The sequence below is a fragment of the Typopeltis vanoorti genome, chromosome 20 (assembly GCF_054136105.1).
Source record: "Typopeltis vanoorti isolate ZY-2024b chromosome 20, IOZ_Tvanoo_1.0, whole genome shotgun sequence".
NCBI lineage: Eukaryota > Metazoa > Arthropoda > Arachnida > Uropygi > Thelyphonidae > Typopeltis > Typopeltis vanoorti.
Genome location: NC_143568.1, coordinates 23,262,694 through 23,287,941, shown reverse-complemented (window position 1 = coordinate 23,287,941; position 25,248 = coordinate 23,262,694). Strand labels below are relative to the sequence as shown.

The 25,248-nt window shown below is 34.4% G+C and overlaps 1 protein-coding gene across 3 annotated transcripts in view; it reads left to right on the top strand.

The window, feature by feature from the left end:
• Positions 1–25,248, top strand: part of ArfGAP1 (ADP-ribosylation factor GTPase-activating protein 1) — a 320,099-nt gene that overhangs the window by 39,426 nt on the left and 255,425 nt on the right. For all 3 annotated transcript variants that reach the window (XM_090409895.1, XM_090409893.1, XM_090409894.1), the window contains 2 exons: positions 4,315–4,424; positions 20,211–20,382. In XM_090409895.1, the coding sequence (XP_090266021.1) occupies positions 4,315–4,424; positions 20,211–20,382 (282 nt within the window). The remainder of the gene's footprint in view (positions 1–4,314; positions 4,425–20,210; positions 20,383–25,248) is intronic.

Genomic DNA, 25,248 nt, shown 5'->3' with positions numbered 1-25,248 from the left:
AGTGAGCCCTTAAACTATTGCCAAATTTCTCTCATTTCATTTTTTTTTTTTTTTCCAGAAATTGTGGAGATCAGCAACAGCTAACTTCACATCTGGAAGCCCACAAACTAATTTGAAAGGGAGGTCATGTTTTAGCATTCTCCTTATGTCCATCAACAAGGTGACAAATTTATTGGACCAAGGAGCTTCATGTATATTAGTATTTTTGAATTTTTTTTCAGAGGCCTTTGATAATTTGTGCCATGACAAGCTGGTAAATCTCCTGTTAAATCTCCTCGTCACTCTCCTGGAACTGTACTCCAGGAGATTGACGAGGCCAGGGAGTTGGGAGTGTTGGTGGATAGGAAGTTGAAGTTTAGGGGGTACATTGGAACAGAGGGGGATTGGATGATTGATTAGTGAGTTAGATAGGTATGAGCAGGTTGTGTGAATGGCATTCCAAAAGAGAAAGGCCACTAGAGGTTTACTAAGGGATCTGTTTTGGAATTATTATTATTATTGTTTAATTTGTATTTTAATTATATTGGAACAATCTTAAGTGGAGAATACAGCTGTTTGCAGATGATTCAAAGAACCATTAGGAATAGAGCAGATATAGTCGGGTTAGGGTTAATCCTTCTTGGGTTATTCTTGGGTCTGGGATAGTCACGAGGGTGTGGAAAGAGGGGAAAATAGTTTCACTGTATAAAGGAGGTTCCAAGACTGCTGTTGAAAATTACAGACCGATCAGCATATCAGGAGTCATTGTCAAGGTCTTGGAGAAGGTAGTCAAGAGGAAAATACAGGAATGGATAGATGAAAATGGGATACTGTATGGAGGACAGCATGATTTTGTGAAGGGTAGATCATGCCTCAGTAACTTGCTCACATTTTATAACACAGTGACGGCTGAACTGGATAAGAGTAATGGGTTTACAGTGATTCTGCTGGAACTTGCTAAGGTCTTTGACAGGATACCACACGGAATTCTAATCAGTAAACTGCAGCATATGGGGATGGATTTAGGGTTGGTGAGATGGATAGGAGGGTGGTTGATGGAGAGATTAGTTTATTCAGGAGTAGAGTCCAAAAGACAGCCTGTGACTAGTGGTGTACCACAGAGTTCTGTTCTTGGACCACTACTGTTTAATTTGTTCATTAACAATATAGGAATGAATCTGAGAGGAACTGTTCATTTGTTTGCTGATGATGCAAAGTTGGGTTGAGCAATAGTGAATGCATAGGATGTCAAAATTTTGCAGGATGATTTGGATAGTTTGGAGGACTGGGCTAAGGAGAATGGATGTCAATTTAATGTGGCAAAATGTAAGGTTATGCATTTTGGGGTGAAAATATTAGCAGCAGTATACCACGTCGGTGGAACTGTACTCCAGGAGATTGACAAGGCCAGGGATTTCGGAGTGTTGGTGGCTAGGGAATTGAAGTTTAGGGGGCACATTGCAAAAGTGGCTAAATCAGCCCATCAAATCACTTGGTTACTGAAGAATACTTTGACGAGCAGAGACAAGGAAGTTATTGTTCCTCTGTATCGAGCCTTGATAAGACCCCATCTAGACTATTGTGCCCAGATATGGGTGCCAGGGTTTCTTCTTGATGGAGAGGAGGTGGATAGGATCCAGAGACGAGTGACCAAGATGATAGCAGGTCTATGGAACGAACCTTATGAAAACAGGTTGAAGATTTGTGGGTTGCAGAAATTGGTTGATAGGTAGAAGAGGGAGGATATGGTTGGGACATTCAAATTACTGAAGGGTTTCTGTAAGATTAATTCAGAAGATATTTTTGAGAACAGGACTGGAGGTGGGAGGACTAGGGGTCATCCATGGAAACTGGGCAAGAGTGTGGTTAGCAAGGGTGTTAGAGCTAGGTTTTTTACTTGGAGAGTGGTGAATGAGTGGAATAAGCTTCCAGAGTCTGTTGTGAGTGCTATGACTGTGAATGAGTTCAAAGCGAAGTATGATAGATACTGTGTGAATGTTGAATAGTTGTTCTTGACACGATGTTAGGGTCTCCCTCGATGAGTCTAAGGACTCCTTGGAGTTGCCCGTAATAATAATAGTCTTTCAAGATTACCTGAATGGACTATGTGAGCTACCAATTCAGTGTTGAAGAGTATTATGAAATTTGGTAGGCAAGGATGGGATACAGAGTATACAATTAATGGGAAAATTTTGAAGGAAGTGGGAGATCTAGGAGTGGTGATGAGAAACATGAAGTTAATGGTCGTGTTGCTGAAACTGAGTACATTACACAGATTTTGTTAATGAGGAGGAAGACTAATATGTTGAAGTTGTATGATCAGGCGTAATATGAGGTCATGATCAAGCCACATATGGACTACCATGTGCAGAGCTGGTCACCTGGTTTTCAAAGGGTTGAAGATACGTTAGTCTAGAAAAAATTCACTAAGTCAGTAGTATCAGGTCTGTAGAATCTTGGATATGAAGACAGATTGAAAGAATGCAGTTTACATTGTGAATAGAAAAAGAGGGGAATATGATCTAGATACATAAATTTTGGTGGGGGATTGTTACCAGATTAATGTGGAGGAGATTTTTTTTTTAGTAAAATAAGGGTAAACCAAGAGGACATCCCTGAGAACGGTATAAGGAGAGTGTGAGAAAATGGAGTGAGGAGTTGGCTCTTTTCATGAAGAGTTTGTTGAGTGAATTGCATTGACTGAGAGTGTGGTGAGTGCAGAAATTGGGTTTAAGGCACAGTTTGATGATTTTTTTTTTTAGGTGAGCATATTGATCTTCTGTGATGAGTCTCATTACTCCCTTGGAGGTCTGATAAAAACTAATATTCAATAATTAGTACTGAATAAGTGCAGTTACTATAATCTGTTACCAGGTTTGAAAGAGGAAGGTTACTAATGGCATACTGCAGGGGTCAGTTTTGGGACCATTGTTGTTCAATTTGTATGTCAATGATATTGGGATGGGTTTAATTAATGATATGCAGCTGTTTGCAGATGATGCAAAACTGGGAAGAGCAATGCAGAATCAAGCGAATGTTATGGCCCTTGCAAGAGGACTTGAATAGATTGCATGAATAGGCAAGTAAGAGGTAAGCAACAATAGGATGCAAAGTATACACTTGGTGGAGAAACTTTAAAGGAAGTAGAGGAGATGAGAGATCTAGGAGTGATGGTGAACAAGGACCTGAAATCCAGGGTCACATTGCACAAATTGTGAAGATGTCACATCGGACAATGGCAATAATGCATAGGACCCTGACATGCCGAAATAGAGAGGTTATGATGCCATTGTATAAGGCCTTGATCAAGCCTCGTATGGATTATTTTGCACAGATTCGGTCGCTGGGTTTTCATGGTGATGTGGATATGTTGGAAAGGGTCCAGAGAAGATTCAGAAAGGTGGTCTTTGGAATGTGGAGTACAAAGACAGATTGAAAGAATGTAATTTGCAAAGCCTCGTGAATAGGGAAGACGGGCAGGGTATGATTGCGATATATAAGATACTCGAGGGTTGTTATCAGGTTGACATGGAAGAGATTTTTCATAGAATGGGAGGGGGCAGGTAGAACAAGTTGCCATCACTGGAAACTGTGTAAAGGAGGGTGTGAGCAGAGGAGTGAGAAGCAGGTTCTTTGCATGGAGAGTGGTTAGTGAGTGAAATGCATTGCATGAGTGTGTTGTGAATGTAGACACATTAAATCAGTTTAAAGTACTGTTGGATGTGCATTGTGTGCAATAGTGTGTACCTCCCACAATGAGTCTCTGACTCCATGGAGGTCAGATTAATAACAATAATAGTAATGTTAACTTTGTTTCAGATTATGCAAAGAAAAATGTATTTAAACGAAATGAAGTTAACCTGCCTATGAATGGAATTATTGTTAGCTTACTTTTAGAAAAGCATTATAGATTCATAGATTCATTTAACTATATCCTCAGTTAATTGGCAGGTAAAGCAATTTCACAATGTGACCAGATAATTAAGAGATCATTGTTGTTTATATATTAGATATAGAATAAAAAATTAGATATATGGTAAAAAAATAATTTCTGTGTCTTTCTTAACAATATTTGAACTCCCATATCATTATCATACCCTTTTGTGTCATTTCTTTTTTCTGAAAAAATACTGTATCTAGTTGTTAGTCATTGTTTGAAAAGTAATCCAGCTTTGATTCCTACTAATTAATTTAGGCAATGCTTATAGTTTTTTCAGAGCTTTGCCTTGAATGAGTCTCACACTCATAAAATATGTGTTTCTGATTTTACATAGAAATTTATTATATGGCATGTTCTTAAAAAAATAAATGATGAAACATATATATTTTATTTAGAACTGTTTTGAATGTGGCTCTCATAATCCTCAATGGGTAAGCGTCAGTTATGGTATTTGGATTTGTCTTGAATGTTCTGGAAAACATAGGGGCCTTGGAGTACATCTTAGGTAAATTTATTACATTTATATAAATTTAAGATTTTTTTCTCTTTGTAAAATGTATTTCCTCATTGTTTGATTTTTTTTTATTTTTGTCAAATGCAAATTATGTATAAGAAAATGAGAGCAATCCAGCTTTACTTAAACACAATAAAAGATTTCATTCATTAATTTGAAATGCATTAAAATTTTATTAAAACAAATTATTTTTTTCTGACATACCCATAAGGTGCTATAGATTATAAATCTATAGCATCTTATTTCATGTGGAAAGACTTGGACGTTGGTTATGCATTTTTTACTAAATAATTTAAGGAAATTACAACGTCGACTAGGATATACTAAAATAAATTTTAATATACTTCAATATTTCGGCAACGTCACATTGCCATTTTCAAGAAACTCAAGAACAAGACACGTGCATGTAGGCATAACAAACAGTAAGTGAGGAAGAAGCAGGAAGCTATTATTTCTGCTAAAGTCCTGATGGTGCCCCCTAGCGGGCAATGTTGGTATTCTTGGATGATTGGGCTGAAGGTCTTCTGATGTAGAGTTCCCAAATTTCAGGCAGTCTCATGCAGCCAAATTTGTTGAGTTTGGATTGTTTCTTAGGGCTGAAGCTGATTCCATGAAAATAATAGCATATTAGCAGTAAAAAATATTACCATGAATATACTAAAAGTTAGTTAATCCAAAAATTCCTTTAAGCAGACCAAACATAATTTTTTAGAGTTGTGTCATGCCAATTGATGAAAATTGTCTACCCCTTAAAACATTTGCAAACATCCATGCAGTAGTGGAATTTGAACTAATAGTCTGTAAGTTAAAGAGCAGAGACACTGTCTGCTTGAAAAACTTGGCAACATCTTTCTTTTCCCTAAACACATTAATGAGAGATAGACCACAACACAATTCTCTAAAGCTCACTGATGTGACCTTTCCATGGTAAGGCTACTGTTTCTATTCTTCGGGTACAGATACTTGTTGTGATTCTTATTACAGAAATTATGGAGAAATCATGTTAAAATGGAGGTTTTTATTCCTCGCCCTATTCAAAATTCTCAACCTATAATCAAACCATTGTTTCCCAAAAGGTGTGCCAGTGTGGTGGTCCAAAGGGAAAAAAAATCCTATAGAGAGTGGCTTGACACAAAAATCCCAGCTTCATTCACAGCCTACACTGAAGTCCTCAATACTTGCAAAACCATCATTAAAAATGCTGTTTGACTTTGATAGGGCTAAATGTAGAAATCTTGCCACTTGTGCCAGTGGGAGTCGGGTGTTCTAGTCTCCCACAAAATTCATTCTCATTCACTCACAATGTTGCAATGCTCCATTATTCACTCAGAATGTTGCAGTGATGTTGCAATGCTCCATTATGGTAGCATTGCAACATCACTCAAAGATAAAGCTGACTTGCATTATTCTTCTCACCCATTCCTAGATAGATGAGCAAATCATCTCCTTTACTTGAAATGCATTGCATTGTAAGTCTCCTGTAGCTTTCCACCAGAAAGATATCGAAAGAATTTTGAACAACCTGAATACCTAAAAGTCTTTTGCTCTTGAGGGAATCCTACATTTGTGCTTAAGAGATGTGCTCCTGAATTAACGTTTTTTTTTTATCATCTGTATGTTATATTATACTCAGCTGACATCCCCCAACACACACAGCATGGAAGCAAGCCTACATACAGCTTGTTACTGTGACTGCACTAGTTATGTTATTCTGCACCTTGCTCTATATACACAGCATTTTAGTTATAGTCACTTGTGGAGAGTAAGATAACAATATTTATATATAGTTGGATTTTTTGTTTAGTGGTTGGCTAAATGGTACATTGATTTCAAAGATCAGTATGTTGTGTATTTAAAAAAATGAAGCTCAAGTATAAAAATAAATGAAAACACTTACTCTAAACATATAAATATATACAATAGATACAATTATGTATATTCAGTAATTCTTTTTATTTCTAAGGAGATCTCACATTCATGTTCTCTATATTACCATTAGTAAATTCTAATATACTATATGGGGGGCCATAATTAAAGAGGAGGTGTTTATAGCACTGTAGCGAAAAATGTATTCGATGAAATTCAACCAAACTTGGTTTAAGTACACTCTGGAACATGAGGCAGAAGATAAAAAAAGTACAAAATTCTGCCACCAGGGGACATTTGGCACTATAAGCATGTGGTTTGGGATTAATTAAACAGTAATGGCTAGAGAGATGCAAGAAATTAATTTTCGTGTTTGTATAACTTACAGATGTGGTTCAACATCCTCCTTTCAGATGTTCTAAGAACTGCATTCTGTGAATGATATTTTCTACAGTGGTACACAGCAGATCTACATTGATTTGCTTCATGTGCTGCATTATCCTGTCTTTGAAGGTTGTAAATCAGGAACATATTCCTCATACACAATGTGTTTCAGATGGCCCTATTTGGTTGTTCATTTCAGATGGACAACCAAATGGCACAGGGGTTGAGATCAGTCAAATGAGGTTGGCAATGGTGGGAAATGCACGACTAATCACTCGGTGCTCTGTGAAGTGTTTTCGTAACATTTGCTGTATGTAAGCATAGTGCTCCATCCTGCGTGAATGTGGTAGAGTTAAGGCATCTTCGCTTCCGCAGTTGCACAGCATCTCTCTATACCTAACAGCAGAGATGGTACAAGTCACTGGTTCTGTTGGGTGAAGTTCTTTGAAAAAGTATGGACCAATAATAAATGATGTCCTGGCTTCACTGCTAAAGATCTGCTATTTTCAAATAGTAAAATCATTTTTCTAAGATTTGTTATTATCATTGGACCTTTTCTCCTATCCTTCAAATCCCAGAATTCTCGAAGCACGGAATTAGCATTACTGCATTGCTGATAGTAAAGCTTGACTAACAATGCAAATTTCGGTAAGATGAGATCCATAGCACTTCAGTCATATCAGAATGATGCAAATCCATTTCAGTTCTTCCTTATATCTAGCAATTCATCACTAGAAACAGTGAGATTATGCAAATATCATGTGATTCTAGTTCCAGTTGTAAACTGGTGGCAGAATTTTGTACTTTTTTTTTTTTTTTCTGTAAATAAAACCCCCATATTGCAGAGTGTACATACACCAAGTTTGGTTGAATTTTGTCCAATACATTTTTTGCTACAGTGCTTTGCATACCTCCTCTTTAATTATGACCATCCTGTACATCTAACTCTTAAATTTTGAATAAATACAAAGGATATGAAGTATCTTCAGGACTGAGGCAACTCATGGTAAAGTGGACCAAGCTCTCATCACTCCTTGTCTTAGTATCTCCCATAATGCAAAGCACACCTCCTTGCAGACATATATAATACTATGCATTAAGGGAAGGGCCACTACCCAGACTTTTTTCAACCTTTATTGAGGTTTCATCAGTGAGAGCCAGACCCAGAAGCGATTATAATAAGGTGGAAGCAATGGAGAAGTCATATTTACCTATACAAGTTGCCAAAAGGTGTCTCACCTTATTATTAAATTACTCTGGATTTAGAGAAAGATGTTGGAAGTTTTTTTCCACTTGGTTAGACTATAATAAATTTAGTTTAATCCTTTATCCAAGTGTAAGTATCTTCAGGACTGAGGCAACTTGTGGTAAAGGTGGACCAAGCTCTCATCACTCCTTGTTTTAGTATCTCCCATAATGCAAAGCACATCTCCTTGCAGACATATATAATGCTATGCATTAAGGGAAGGACCAAAGGGCAGACCCAGAGGTGGTTATACTATGGTGGAGCAATGGAGAAGTCATATTTACCTATACAATACTTGGATAAAGGATATGATACTGACATTGGATAAAGGATTAAACTATGTAGAGCCAACCGGTTCTGAGAGTTCTTCTCAGTGGCAGGGTTGAGCCTGTTGCTGTGGAGAACAACACTGAGTTTTTGGAGTTTGACCTGTACTTGAACATTCAATAAAGGTCAAACGGTCTGGGTAGTGGCCCTTCCCTTAATGCATAATAGGAGGTACTAAGACAAGGAGTGATGAGAGCTTGGTCCACCTTTATCACAAGTTGCCTCAATCCTGAAGATACTTCAAATTTTGCTTACACTTGGATAAAGGATTAAACTATATTTATTATACAAAGGATATCTATATGGCCATTGTAGAATTAGATAATGTGAACTCAAAGAAAACATTATCTATCACTCTCTGTCTCTTTCAGTTAAAATGTCTGAGGTATTGCATCAAGTACTATACAAAACAAATTGAATATAGCGTTCAGCATAAGGTTCTGGTTTGAGTTGATTGCGTGAATGTCCTGTCCTTATCTTTGTTTGTTTATTTATTTTTTTATTTTATTGTTTTTACGTATTCATTCATTCATTCTTTCTTATCTCTCAAATTTTTTAGAATACAATAGAAGTTAAAAGATCTCATTTTACTAATACCCTTGCATAGGCCTTCCTTTAGTAAGCAAATTTCCTTAATGCAGCTTTCCTTCATTTTTGCTGAAGTAGGCATGAAGAATAATTGCTCTGACAATAAGAATTCATTTAATTTAGCAGTTCCAAAGACCAAGATATAGGTGGATCGATATGGTACAAAGTGCCTTAGACAATAGAAATATAAGATCTGATAATGTTGAAGTCTTGACAAGTAACAGACTGATTTGGAGGAAAATTGTAGATAGGAAGTTAGTAATGATGTAATTTTTTCATGTAGTACTATCATATCCTGCACCCCTTGAGGGTACATGGCAGGAATTTGATGATGATGATGAAATATGCTCCCAATAAGAGGAACTTATACTTATATCACAGACCTTAACTTTACAACATACAGTAAGCAAATTCGCTACTTAAATATATGTGTTTCCTCTGTTACATCACTGCTTAGCCATACTGTGGTTCCAGTAATTCTAAATATGCATCTGCATTACTAAATGTGAACATCTTTTTTTTTTTTTACTATATCATATAACATAACTTAAATATCATTAATGAAGTTTTCACTCAGTGTATATCATACTGTAAAAAAACAAACATAATAGGTAAAATGATTGCGAGATTTTTACAAGCCAATTCAAAAAAAGTTATGTCTTTACCATCCATGTATATTGTGCTATTGCTCTCTCACCTCAGTGTTGTCCAGAGTAATTGAGTCAGTCATCTTCTTTGATATCTAGAGAGCTGTCAACCAATCAATGACCACCAATATAGGTTTCTCCAATCAAGATCCACAGTAGATTTTCTAGCCCAGATCACCCACCTCTGGAAAAGTTTGAAGAAACCCATGCTGTTGCACTTGACATTTTCAAGGCATTTGATAGTGTCTGGCATTAAGGGCTTCTCAGCAAATAACCATCTTATGGTCTGCTTTACTACCTCCCTTTGCAATTGGATTGCCAATCTTCCCCTAAGGTTGTTTATGTGTAATGATGGAAGGTATTCTGTCTTCAGATCTTCCTATTAATGTAGGTGTTCCTCAGGGCTCTGTTATTTCACCAATCCTCTTCCTTACTCCTTACATATATATAAATGATCTACTGTCACTGACCTCAAACTCCATTTACAGTTTTATTGATGATGGCACATTCCACTCATCCTACTCATGTAAACCTTGAATAGCTCAAAGATTTTCAACTTTGAAATGCTACCCCTCACATTTGGGGTGGTACACTTAAGACTTATCTGAAAATTCTTGATGCAGTCCAGAAGAGAGGGATTTTGTTGATTTGATGACCCCTCTCTTGCAGACTGTCTTCAGCCACTGTCTTACAGATGGTCAGTTTCTGCACTGTGTCTTCTACAGATATTTCCACTATTGAGCAGAACTAGCCCATTATGCCCCTCTCCCACATCTTCTAAACCTATAAAACACAAGCATCAGCTGCCTGACATCCTTTTATAAGTGAACCATAGGCTCACTGAACCTGTTCCTTCTAGTTGTCTTTTATTCCATTTACCTCAGTTCTGTGGAACAGCCTTTCTCATGAAGTATTTCAAGAAGAATATCAACAAATTACTTTGGTCTCTTGACCCAAACCAAATACTTGGCATTTATTTGCTGTAGGCCTTGTGGCCTCTCTTGTGTGGAAGAAATTAAAAATTGAATAAAAAACAATCCTAATATAATATAAGATGATATCATATAATTGAAGTTTTAAAGGCTGTTAATCTAATTACTAGAAAATTGAAATTTTTGTAAAATCATTTTTTCATTAATATTGCTACCTTTTGGTTATTTTCTGTTATTGCCAAGTACCCTTGTTTCTGTTTGTAATATCTTATGAAAGAAATTATATTGAAATCTTTCTCTTTGTATCTTGAAAACACAATTGTATTTGCTCCTTCCTTCCTTCCTTAAAAGCATTACCAAAAGATTTTGTTTCAAGGAGTTATAGCTCGCTATGTGACTGCTATTAACTCGATAACAGTAATTTATAAACTATGCACTTTATGTAGCAGCTTTCCCATACATGACATTGATTTTCTATAGGCATTATGACTACTTGTGTGTGTGAGATATATATTGGTAACTCCCTGTATAACATGGTACTTCTACAACATGGTTAGAGAATTGCAGAAACCCTCACACAACACAGTATTTTTGAAAATTTTTTTGTGTGGGGAACACACTTTGGTTTTTATTTGATCATTTATAAAATTTTTTCATGTATGTATTACTTAACTTTGTTCTTAAGTGCCTTATTGGAATAATTTCTTTGTTGTTAATTAAATTCCAGCACTGCTCAAAAGAAACTTTATTTCTCTAGAATTAAAGATAAAAAAAATGTGGATAGTCTTAAACAAAAAAGTGAAAAGGTATTGTACATTGCAAAACATACATTTAAATGTAGCAACAATTCAGACCATAAATTAAACTGAACAGAAACTTGGTGAGATTGTTGCTGCAGGATCTTCCATTTCTGCAAATATGACAATTCACCCCTGAATAGCAATAACTAGAAAAAGCTAAACTAGATAAAGCATTTGTGATCAGCAATAATTGAGAAACTAGAAAAAGAATTTAGCATTTAGCATAAATTGCTCAATTACAATTACAAATTTATAAATTGCTCAAACCAACCAAGGGTTGGTTTGAGCAATTTATAAACTTTCTCTCATTACATAAGAATTCAAGAGGAAAGTGCATCAGCCGATAATGACACTTCCAAAAAATCATTGAAGAGCATAGATACACACCATGTCAAGTTTTAAGTACTAATGAGACTGGTCTTTAGTGTGTGTGTGTGTGGGGGGGGGGTGCCCAAAATAATGTTTATTTCAAAAAAAGAGAAAACCATACTACATTTGAAGGTATCAAAAGATAGTGGTGTACTGTCACTTATGTGCAGTAACTAACACATTAGGAGATCACATGATAAAAGCCATGCTAGTTTATTGATCCTCTAATCTTTGTGCAATGAAAGGCATATATAAAAATGCATTACCATATATTTGAAAGCAAATAAAAAAACTTGGATAACTGCCAATTTATTTAAAGAATGGTTTTTAAATTGTTTTGTGTCACTTTCTTTTAAGTATTGCATGGTAATCAACATTCATTTTAGAAATTATGGACTTTACAACTGTGTTATAAATAACCAACAAGACCTCAATAAAAAAGACAAAGATAAACCAAACTACAATAAAACTATAACCATTCTTTACATTAAAGGGACATCAGATATAATAAACAGAATACTACAGAAATGCAACCTCAAAGCCACCTTTAAACCTCCTGCAAAATTAAAAAGCTTACTCAACTCATCTAGAGACTCACTCCCTTTACTGGCCCACCCTGGAGTATACATATTTATTGCACTTGTAATCTACCGTGTATAGGGGAAACAGGGTGCACAATTCCTATCAGACAAAAGGAACATAAACAACACATTAAATATAATAACTATGGTGAAGCTGGCCTTTCTGATCATACCCTGAACACTTTACATAGAATTGACTGGAAAAGCACCAGTTGTTTATATCACACCAAAACATGGTATGAATGCAAATTTAAGGAAGAAGCCTGTGAAATTCTTAGTACCTTATCAACAACCCCAATCTGAACAATAATGATGGTCTAAAAATCCCAAGCATTTGGAATTTAGCTTTGATGTAGTTTCTAAATAATTAATTAATTTGTAATTTTATCTTTTTTATTTTTTTATTTTTTCACAAGAAGTCATGCCAGTAGAATAACCAATGATCAAATCATTGTTTCTTTAGCTTACTGTGGGAAATGTAACTCAGCTTGTCCTTGTATATTTGTATATACTCCAGACGATGACCTTAATATGAAGGTCGAAACGTCGGGAAATTAAAATAGTTATTTATAACACTGTTGTAAAGTCCATAATTTCTAAAATGAATTGTTTTGTGTCAGCCGTGAAAAACTCTTTAAAGTAAAAAAAAAATCTATATTTCAAAATTTTATTATTATGGGGATGAGCTAGGTCATCTGAAAGATTTAAGTTATTCAAGTAATGTTTCTAACATCTAATTCAACTTCATTTCAGCCAATAGATCAAGGCATTATATCTACCTTTCATTACATCGGGAAATGATTACAATGAATTTGTGTTTTGTTGGGGGTGCTTAAGGGTCAAAGGTATATAACTGAGAGGAGACCTCCATGTAGCCTTCAAAGGAATGCAGAGAACCGACCAGGGCTTCTGATCTAATAATGTCCAATCCTCACCTTCTTGTGGTGCACCCTTAGGTATCTGCCTGGCTACTGAACAGATGACAATTTGGGATTTAGCCAACCAAATTGTATTCTTATTGGCTTAAACAAAAATTTCAAATGATGGTACAACATGACAAAATTTCATGCTGGCTGGGGCGTTGCCTGGTTAAACAAGTCCCCGTTGTTTTTGCCAGGGAACCAGGGCAAACAGTGAAAAGTCAGCTACTGGAACAAATCCTAAAACTCACCCCAACTCAACATTACCAGAGTTCAAGATTGGTACTATCAACATAAGAAGCCTGAATGGCAAAGAAATGGAGCTAGCTGAGGAATTAGATAAGTACCAGATCGACATAATAGGGGTGACTGAAACAAAAAAAAAAAGGCAAAAACTGGTGTGAGATCTTTCTGAGCAATAAATACAAAATTTTATATTCAGGCAATGACAATCAAGGAAAAGAAGGAGTAGCCATAGTATTCAACACTAAATATGAGGCTAATCTTCTTGAATGGCAGGCAGTCTCAAGTAGAGTGATGTGGGCAAATATAAGAATGGGGAACTGGACAATAAGACTTATTTGTGCCTATGGTCCCACAGAAGGTTCTACTAAGGTAGAAGTTGAGGAATTTTTTGAGGCTTTAGAGAAAGCAACTGACACAATGAAAAAGGAAAAGTTGGTATTTGTTGGGGATCTAAATAGATCCCCAACAAATAGATCCCCAACAACAGAGTAGGAAATGATTGTCAGACATACAAAAATATATTGGGAAAATTTAGAGAAAAGAGCAAAGCTAATAATAAAGGCAAATACCTGTTGGATTTCTGGTCAGGACATGGACTGGTTATTACTATCACCATGTTCCAACATAAAAATGTGCAGAAATTCACATGGAGAGAAGAGGCAAGGAATAAGAAAAGTCTCATTGACTATGTTATTGTTGATAGTGATGTTTTCCCACTGGTGCAGGACACCAGAGTGTACAGAGGATTTGAAATTGGAAGTGATCACCATTTAGTCTTGAGCAGGATAAAATTGAATTTCATATTGAAAGGAAGAACATGTAAGAAAGTTTTAAAGCAAATAAAAGTTGAGCAGCTCTCAGATGTGAACAATAGACTAAAATACACAAAGGTTACTGAAGAAAAAATGAAAGAGTTTGAGAACAGGTACCAAACCTTGGAGATTCAGTGGCAAGCCCTGAAGAAAACATTGATTGATTTAGCCAGAGAGACATGTGGTGAGGTTTGTCTGCAAGGATAGAAAAATCAGGACTCCATAGTGGACACAGGAAGTTAAAGTGGCAGTGAAGGAAAAGAAGAAAGCATATCAAAAGTTCCTGGCAAGTAAGTCAGCTTGTGCTCTTAGAGAATACAGCAACAAATGCAAGGAAGCTAAACGCTGTGTAAAACTGGCTAAACAAAAGTCATGGGAGGACTTTGGCAAGAACGTAGAATATAAATATCAAGAAGGTGGCAAAATATTCTGAAGGTTGTTGAAGAAGCTTAGAAATGGAGAAAAAGAGTGCTGTTAAAGGAGTTAGAGATGATAAAGGTGACATGAAAGTAGGAGAAAAAGATATCCTTGAAGTTTGGAGTAATTACTTCGAAAAATTGCTAAATGAAACAAGCAGTGATGACAGCACAGTGGTAAAAAAAAACACTGACCAGGCATGCAGTCAGGAATACATATTCATACTTGAAGTAGAAAAAAACCATCAAAAGGCTGAAATGTGGAAAGGCAGAGGAGTAGATGATATTCGACCAGAAATGCTAAAGTATGGAGTTTTTAAAGTCTTGCAGTGATCCACTGCATGGTGTTAACGGGGCATTATATCAAGCAATACTTAGCCTTTATTTGAGTCGTAAGTTAGCAGTTAGAATTGAAGGAAGTATAGGAAGGTGGTTTAATGTTAAATCTGGTGTCAGACAAGCATGTACATTATCCCCTCTGTTATTCATTATCTATGTGGATCACATTATACAGGAAAGTGGTATTAAGCCTGATATCAAAATAGGAGACGTTAATGTCAGCTCTAAATAAATCTGCTACAAGTCTGAAAGATTCCCTGACTAAATTGAATAACTGTTGTAATAGATATGGTATGAAGGTCGGCAATAACAAGAAAAAGACAATGAAAGTAGGCATTAAAATATCAACTAAAAATAAAAAAAAGACATTGAAAATATCAACTAAAAATAAAAAAAAAGACATTGAAAATATCAACTGTCTTGTGAATGGAGAACCTATAGAACAAGTGAAACATTTCAGCTACTTAGGCATGATTTTTAGCAAAGATGGTAAATTAAAAATGGAAATAGACAACAGAATCAACAAAACTGGTATGGTAGGAAATCAACTGAATAAATTTATATGGAATAAGAGAGAGATTAGCCAAAAAACTAACTGTATACAAGATGATGTTTAAACCAATTTAACTTATGGATCTTAGAGCTGGGTTTGAAGTAAAGCATTTGACTGGAGACTGCAGATATGAGAGTCCTGAGAAAGATTAGGAGCATGAACAGATGGCATCAATGGCAATATCATATTAAAAATGAGGATATCAGGAAAGAACTTGTCATTGTGAGCATCCAGGAATGCATTACCAGAGCTAATATCAGTGGTATGGTCACTTAAGCAGAATGGGAGAGGAAAGATTAACAGAACAAGTGTTTTCTGCCAGGTTTGCAGGAAAAAGACCCAGAGGAAGACCAAGATATAGGTGGATTGATACTGTAAAAAGTGCCTTAGAAGAAGACAGAAATATAAGACCTGATAATATTGGAGTCTTGATAGGTAACAGATTGATTTGGAGGAAAATTGTAGATAGGAAGTTAGTAATGGTCTAAATTTTTCGTGTAGTACTATCATAACCTGTACACCCCTTGAGGGTATATATCAGGAATTTGATGATGTTCAATTTAGTTAAAAAAAATAATTGATTCTGAATCTATTGAAGTGATGGAGGTGTGGAAACATTTTTCATTTGCAAACTGTATTGGAATCATAGCTTTACTGTTTAAAGAAATAAAGCCATCAATGTTAAATACATGTTGGAAAAATGTATAGCCAGAGTCGATTCACTTAAGAAATATGGTTGATCCTGCAGAAAACAGAATCAGTGCAATAGTAGAATTGCTAAGTCAATAGGATGGGAAGACTTTGATAGTATGATTACTGAAGATGATTGACAATTACTGGTAGAAAAAGAGGCCAGCGGAGTTGTGGAAATAGCATTGGAGATAAACCAGATCAATTCAGAGGATGATAACACAATTGAAAATTCTGAAATTCCAAATTTCACACTAAAGAATACAGGAAAGCATAAAATTAGCTGAGCAATTAGAATCTTATTTTTTGAATGTAGATTCCTCAACTGAAAGGAGCACAAAGTTGAAAAGGAGAGCTTCAAAAATGCTTAGTTTCATAGTGTGAAATTTACAAAGATCTATCAAGCAAAAGTAAACAAACCCAGATTATTTATTTTTGAGCAGAAAATACACAAAATCGAGATGCAGCAGAATTCGGTAACAGAGAAAACATTATCATTTGATTATGCTTAGCAGTGATAAAAAAAAAAAAAAAAAAAAGAACATTAAATGAACATGCATTATCTGAAATATATGAATCATCATCATCATGCTTGTCAAGGATTTAGGCCTAGAGTGACCTGTTCCAGCTTTAGAAGCTATCGTTGAATCCCTTAAGAAGATGTCCTGGTCTTCTTTTTTTCCTAGTGGTTTGTAATTTAAGGCTTGTTTTGGTAATCTTTGTGTTTTCATTGTTTCAACCTGTTCCATCCATTTATGTTTATATTTTTTAATTTTTTCTATTACTGATTCCTAGTTTAATTCTTTCATAATTTCTCATTTCTTTTGTGATCGAATAGAGCATACTTTGCAATTTTTCTCATTAACTTCATTTCAGCTGTTATTAATCTTTGTATTTTTGTGTAAAATATACAAAATTATACAAAATATATTACATACAGCAAATTGGAACATAAGAGGAATAACATATAAAGAAATATATGTCATAGTTTGTAAAATGTTTGTTCAGATAGTAATAACTGAAGTTATTACTATTTTTAATAAAAATTAATTAAGTTTCTAATGGTTATAAAAATAAAATGGAGTATTTTTGTTAGTATTTAAATGGAATGTAACCTTCCCCTTTGGTACTCGTCTTAGGTCTGTATGACACAGTTTTGAACTATAGGAACCTAACTATCGTGCTATACTAGGATTACCTATACATATATATAAAAAGTGATGTATAATATATTTTTTAAATTAACCGAATTGTTATTTAAGAATTGTAAAGCCACATTTGAATTGCAGGGCAATATTGATCTGATGGATAGCTAGATCACTAGGAGGAGACCTTACATAGCCTTTTAATGAATGTGGAGAACTGACCAGAGCTTCTAACCTGATGTCCAGTTCTACCTTCTTGTGGTGTACCTCGTTAATGGATAATGAATGAATGTGGATGGACTGGCAATTTGGGATTTAGCCAGCCAAATTTTATTCTGTATTAGCTTAAACCAAAACATTGATGGTACAAAAAGATGAATTACAAACAATAGTGTTGTCCAGTTAAACAAGTAATGTTTAACCTATTTAACCTTTTTGTTTTTTTTATCAAGGATCCAGGGTGAACAGTGGCAAGTCAGCTAGTGGAACAAACTCTAGATAATGATCAGGGAAAGGAAATAGATAATCTTGAATGGCAAAGGCAATACCAAGTGGGATGATATGGACAAACATCAAAATGGATAATTGGACAACAAGACTTATTTATGCCTAGGGTTGCACTGAAGGTTTCACTAAGGAAGAAGAGGAGAACTTTTTTGAACCATTAGAGAAATCAGCTGGTAAAGAAAATGGTTAACGTAGACTTTATTGGCGATCTTGAATAGCAGAGTAGGTATATAGAAATGTTATGGGAAAATTTGGAGAAAACAGTAATACTAATAACAAAAAAGGTAAGTGCATGCTGGATTTCTATTCAGGATATGGATAATCATTACTAATATGTTCTGACATAAAGATGTGCACAAATTTACATGGCAAGAACACATTAGAAATAAGAAAAGTCTCATTGACCATGTTATTGTTGATAGAAATATTTTCACACTGGATCAGGACCTCAAAATACACTGGAGAACTTAAAATAGGAAATGATCACCATTTATTTTTTGATCAGGATGAAACTGAATATCATATTGAAAAGAAAGTTTTAAAAATAATTAGAGCTGAATAGCTTTCAGAAGTGGACTGTGGACTCACATCTACAAATATTATTCAAAGAAAAATCAGAGTTTGAAAACAAGAACTAAACCTTGGAGCTTCATTGGCAGATTCTGAAGTAAATATTGATCGATTCAGCCAGAGATTATGGAGAGAATAGAAAAATCTGTAATTCCATGATGGACACCAGAAATTAGAGGCATTCATGGGAAAGAAGAAGTGTATCAAAAGTTCCTAGCAAGTAAGTCAGCATGTGTTCTCAGAGAATATATAGAAAAATATAAGAATACAATGTGCAAAAGTAGCTAAACAGAAATCATGGGAAGACTTTGGTAAGAAGATAAATATCAGAATATATGCTGGTCTGAAAGTCATATTTTGGATGACTTCAGTAGAGCTCTCATGTCCATCTATAAAAAGGGAAATAAAACTGTGAGAATTATAGGGGAATTTCCCTGCTGAATGTTCAGAGTCTGTTTACTCAATATAATTATAGCATTTTGAACAGCATTTCTCTTGTCATATCCATTTTCCAAATCTAAAAATTTAAATACAGATCATTCTTATGAGTTCTCAGCTATTGATCTTAAAGTGAAAATCTGATTCTGACAATTTCTGTTAGACTTCAACTCATCATATTTCTCTTCTAGCATACTTGAAAAGAGGCCAAGAAAAATTGTGTGAAGAGAAATTATGATGATTTCAATGAAAATTATCTATATTTAAGTTTTTAGATCTGAAAAATGGATGTGACAAGAGAAATGCTGTTCGAAATGCTATAATTATGAGGTGTAAGCAGAACATTATATCAAGCAGCATAAAATTTATATTCTGAGTGCTGCCTTAAGAGACTAAGCTATCAGACTGACTAGCTTGGTCTCTCTTAAGGCAGTGGACTGAAGCCAAAGACAGGAAAAGTCATTTTATAAAACAAAAGTTGTAGGTAGTCACAAATGCATTTTCACTATAACTCACACCAAAAATTAAAAGCATTATCTTGAGGCAAAAGCGTATTCTGCAACAGATTAGATTTTATATTAGGATTGTCATTGCCATCAAATTCTTGATATATTTTTGAAACTATATGTAGATCGAACAAAAATTATATAGATCATTGTATGATGCTATGCATTTATACAGAATTATATAATTTATTAAATAGAAAAAAAGTTAACAAGCAAAAAATGTACTAAAAGGGATGAAATATATCAAGATTTAAGTTCATAGAAAAAATAAAACCATAAAAGATACCAATAAGCTGTATAGTTAATGTTTTGTGACTTATATAGCAGAACCATTTACCATGAAGTTCCTTCTGCAGCTTTTTTCTTTCTTTCTTTGTCTTTTTTAGGCTGCAGGTAAGAAATTGTCCATTTCATGCAGATTTTGGTATTTACATGAGAACTGTTTGACAGGAGTATTTTCCCCCCTTTGATTTATTTTATTTTATTTTATTTTTCAGTTGACAAAATATAGAAAGGTGACAGAAAAAAAAAGGCTTACTATATGGGCAGTATCTATCTTTAGTTGTTTTCAAAATCTTATTAAAAAAAAAAAAAATTGTACTTGAACATTCCCCCCCCCCCCATTAAAATATGAAAATTCAGAGGGAAAAATACCTCAACTTTATATAGATTTAGTAGTTTAAGTATATTGCTCATGATATGAGAACATAAGAAAGGGGAGCTACTGCTTCATAGCATGTCAGACTTGTAAACTGTGAATTGATTAAAAAAAAAAAAGGAAGTCATAACAATAAAAATCTAATTGTTACCAACCCAAACAGTTTTTCTAGTGTGTATCTGTCTGTTTGTATGTATGTATATTAATTGTTATTTTTTTTTTCTCTTTTAAATAAAGTTTTGTACGATCTGTGTCAATGGATAAATGGAAGGATATAGAACTGGAAAAAATGAAAGCTGGTGGTAATAGGAAGGCTCGGATATTTTTAGAACAACAACCAGAGTGGAATAAAAACATGCCTCTTCAGGAGCGATACAATACTCGAGCTGCTGCTCTTTATAGAGATAAAGTATGTATTTAATTTTAGATAAACTAATGATTCAGGCTTTCATTTAGTAATACACGAATACACATAGATGCACACATAGTGCTCACCTTATTTTAAACTTTAATGGTTGCACTGTTAACAATCAAAATTCAGGCACTAAAGATCAGAAAAGGAAAGAGAAATAATAGCATTGAATAAAATATAAACATATATTGATGTGATCAAAGTTCAAAATGGATATATGACTTATTTATTGTCTGTGGTAACATGATTCTTCAGGTCTTAGTGATGCAGACCTGACTGCATAACTTTATACTCTTCTTTCTAAGGGTTTTTGAAAAATTTAGAGTAAATGACAGAATTAATGGTAAATAGCTGCTAGATTTTTGCTCTGAAAACAGACTATGTTATTAACACATTACTACAATATAAGATGATAATAATAAGTGTCTCCTGAATTTCTGTTTAGGACTATATTTCAGTATAGATATGCATAAATTCAAAAGAAAAGAGCACACAAGAAATAAGAAAAAAAGTCTTACTGAGTATGTTATCGTTGAATATATTTAGACTGGTTCAGGATAGATCCAAAAGAGTTGAAATACAAAAGGATCACTATTTAGTTTTGAGCAAGATAAAAATGGGTATCATATTTAAAGAAAAAAATATGCAACAATGTAAATTTTTTTTTAAAATCGTAATTGAGCACACATAAGTTGTAGACTCTATATACAAATATTATTGGAGCAGAATGGGGAGGGGGGGATTAAAACAAGAACCAAACCTTAGAAATCCAATGTCAAAATCCAAAGAGAACATTGACTCAATCAACAAGATGGGATGCTAATTGTAGTAATATATCTACATATATTCAAGAATTTCACAAAAAAAAAAAAAAGAAAGAAAGAATTGAATTGAATTCAGAATTAAGCAGTTTATTGTAATATGATGTATGATTTAAATGTGCTTTTTTGTTTATGTTTGTTCACAAACAAGAAGTTTTATGTTTTTTTAATCTTTGGCCACTAATATCTTTATTGAGTTATAAATGGAATTTATTCAGAAAAAAAATTAGTGATAAATTTGTTCCAGTGACCTTTCAGTATTGAAATTTTAGTGTTGTATGCTGTATGAAAGTTCAAAGTGATTGCTCTGTTCACATTGTGGAAACAATTACGTGCACTTACCACCATCATCAAATTCCTCACATGTACCCTCAAGGGGGGTACAACGTATGATAGTACTACATGAAAAACTTACATCAACACTAACTTCCTGTCTACAATTTTCCTCCAAATCAATCTGTTACCTGACAAGACTCCAACATTATCAGATCCTATATTTCTGTGTTCTAAGGTATTTTATGCTGTATTAATCCACCTATATCTTGGTGTTCCTCTGGGTCTTTTTCCTGCTAACCTGGCAGAGAACACTTGTTTTGCTAATCTTTCCTGTTCTGTTTAAGTGATCATACCATTTGAGATTAGCTCTGCTAACACATTTCTGGATGCTAACAATGTCAAGTTCTTTCCTAATATCCTCTTTTTTAATATGATATTGCCATTGATTCCATTTGTTCATGCCTATAATCTTTCTTATGGCTCTCATATCTGCAGTCTCCAGTCTTTGGTCAAATGCTTTACTTCTAACCCAGCTCTCAGATCCATAAGAGTTAAAATTGGCTTCAACACTGTCTTGTATACAGCTAATTTAGTGTTTTTGCTAATTTCTCTCTTATTCCATATAAATTTATTCAGTTGGCTTCCAACCATACCAGCTTTGTTGATTCTATTGTCTATATCCATATTTAATTTACCATCTTCACTAAAAAATTGTGCCTAAGTAGCTCAAATGTTCTATAGGTTCTCCATTCACGATGCAGTTGATGTTTTCAATGTTTCTGCGTATTTTCATTGTCTTTGTCTTGTTATTTCTGATTTTCATTCCAAATTTATTACAACAGTTATTCAATTTAGTTAGGGAATCTTGCAGACTTGTACTGGATTTATTTAGAAGTATAACATCATATGTGTAAAGTAAAGAGCTGACATTAACATCTCCAATTTTGATATCAGGTTTAATACCACTTCCCTTCATAATGTGATTCATATAGTTAATGAATAACAGAGGGGATAATGTACATCCTTATCTGACACCAGATTTAACATTAAACCAACTTACTGTACTTCAATTATAACTGCTGACTTAACATTAAACAGTCTTCCTGTACTTCCTTCAATTCTAATTGCTGGCTTACAAATCAAATAAAGACAAAGTATTGCTTGATATAATTCCCCATTGATCCATACAACTTTAGCATTTTGAATAACGTTTTGCTTGACACCTTATCATATGCTTTTTCCAGAAACAGTTTTTTTTGTCGTAAAGTGAAAATCCGATCTTGATAGCCTCTATTTGGCTTGAATCCAGCTTGTTGTTCACCAAGCTTCCCTTCCACAATCCTTCTCAACTGTTTCTCAAGTATACTTGCATAAATCTTACCAGGAGCACCCAACAGGGAAATACCTCCTGTAATTCTCACATGCAGTTTTATTTCCCTTTTTATATGTGGGTACTATAAAGAGCTCTACTACTCCAATCATCTGGAATTCGTCCCTATGTCCAGGCCTTCTGAACTATGCAGTGCAGCCACTATAAGACTTTTATATCTCCATATTCTGGTCGAATATCATCTACTCCAGCTGCATTTCCACATTTCAGGCTTTTGATAGCTTTATCTACTTCAAGTATGGATATGTATTTCTGATTGTTTCATTTAGCAATTTTTTGAAGTAATTACTCCATATCAAGGATATCTTTTTCTCCAGTTTTCATGTTACCTTTATCATCTCTAATTCTTTTTACAGCACTCTTTCCTCTATTTCTGAGCTTCTTCAACAACCTCCAGAATATCTTGCACTACCTCATTATTTAAGCCTTGTGAAAATTTAAAATTAATAAATTTTCTTACACTCAAACACAGCACTGAAACCAGTAAGGGTGGTGCACAGTAGTGGACTAAAACATACTTTTGCTCTGCTGCATTTCCAAGCATGCACATAAGAGAATAATAATGAACTTCAAGTATAATATAATCAATCAATAATATAATATAACATTACATATTATTAACTTTTGTACTGGGAAAAACAGGATTTTGTTACACTTTCATTAAGTATTCCTCTGATCATAGAATCTCCGTACAAAATTTTCTCCTTACCTTGTTTCTTTAATTTATTCACATGATCTCAATACTTACTCCATACCCCGGCTTCTTTCTCTTCTCATCCTTGCTAATCTCTTGACATTTTTGCACTTTTCCAATTTTGTACTTTCTCCTGTCAAGGATAACATGCAAGTGCACTATTTCCTTATTTAGGTATGCTTTGTTCTACTGTATTGCCATCAGCCCATGTTCAACATTAATTCTGACCATTAACATTTTCCACTCTACTGTCCATACTTTCTACTTTCTCTGCTTACACTTGCTTTGTTCTCTCCACACAACTGGCACTCAATCTTAAAACACTTATACATACTCACTCACCAGTTTTGCTCTCATTCCATAAATCCTTCAGCTTTCACAAGGAATACATCTCTCACACACACACACTGCACCAAACAAAATCACTTAAATTTAATTCACCCAACAATGATGTCTTTGCCATCATTGTTCTACCATGCATTGGCAACATACCGACAGTATCAAATTTAAACCAAAATACGTGGTTTACTTTAAACTAAATAACTCAGTCTATCACACATCCATATAAAACAAAAGTGAATTAACTTATTATTATTTAGTAAATTACAAAAAAATGACTTATCTTTCAGTCGCTAATCATCAGCTACCATCTTTTATATCTTCTATATTCTTACCAAAGTCATTCCATGACTTTTGTTCAGCTACTTGTTTCTCTGTATTCTCTCAGAGAACACAGAGAAACAAGTAAGAGCTTCCAGTATGCCTTTTTTTTTCCAGGATTTTTTCTTGAACTTTTTGCATCCATCATGGAGTTCTTATTTTTCTATTCTTGCATACAACTTCACTACATGTCTTCTTAGCAGTATAATACATTCTTCATAATTTGAAATGCTAAGGTTTTATTCTTATTTTTAAACTTGTTCATATTTTCTTGAATAACATTTGTATAGTTGAGGTTACAGTGTACTTTTAAGAGCTGCTCAACTTTAATTATTTGTAAAACTTTCTCACATATTGTTATTTTCAATGTGATATTCATTTTTATTCTACTTTAAACTAAGTAATGATAATTTCAGTTTCAAATCCTCTGCGTCTTGAACCAGCTTGAAGATATCACTGTCATTAATGATGTAGTCAATGAGGCTTTTCTTATTTCTTCTTCTCTTCAGGTGAATTTGTGCACATCTTAAATGTTGGAACATAGTGTTAGTAATGACTAGCCCATGTCTCAAACAGAAATCGAGCAGGTACTTATCATTATTATTAGCTTTGCACTTTTCTCCTAATCTGTGTTTAGATCTACAACATGGACTAGCTTTTCTGTTTTCCCTATGTTAGCTGCCTTCTTATTTGTACCCATGGTTCTAGCTTCTGTGGAATCATGGGCACAAATAAGTTTCATTGTTCAATTTCCCATTTTGCCCACATAACTATTTGAAATTGTATTTCAATCGAGAAGTTTGCCTTCATATTTGGTATCAATTGCTACTCTTTCCTTTCCTTGATCAATATTTCTTGAGTGCCTATATGCAAAAGTATATTGAAGGCAGTTGAGGAGACAAGACTTCTGGGAGTTGTGGTAGACAACGACCTGAAGTTTGGCATCACATTGCACAAGTTCTGAAATCATCACATCATATTATGGCAATAATGATGTGGAGGAACTTGATGATATATGTGGA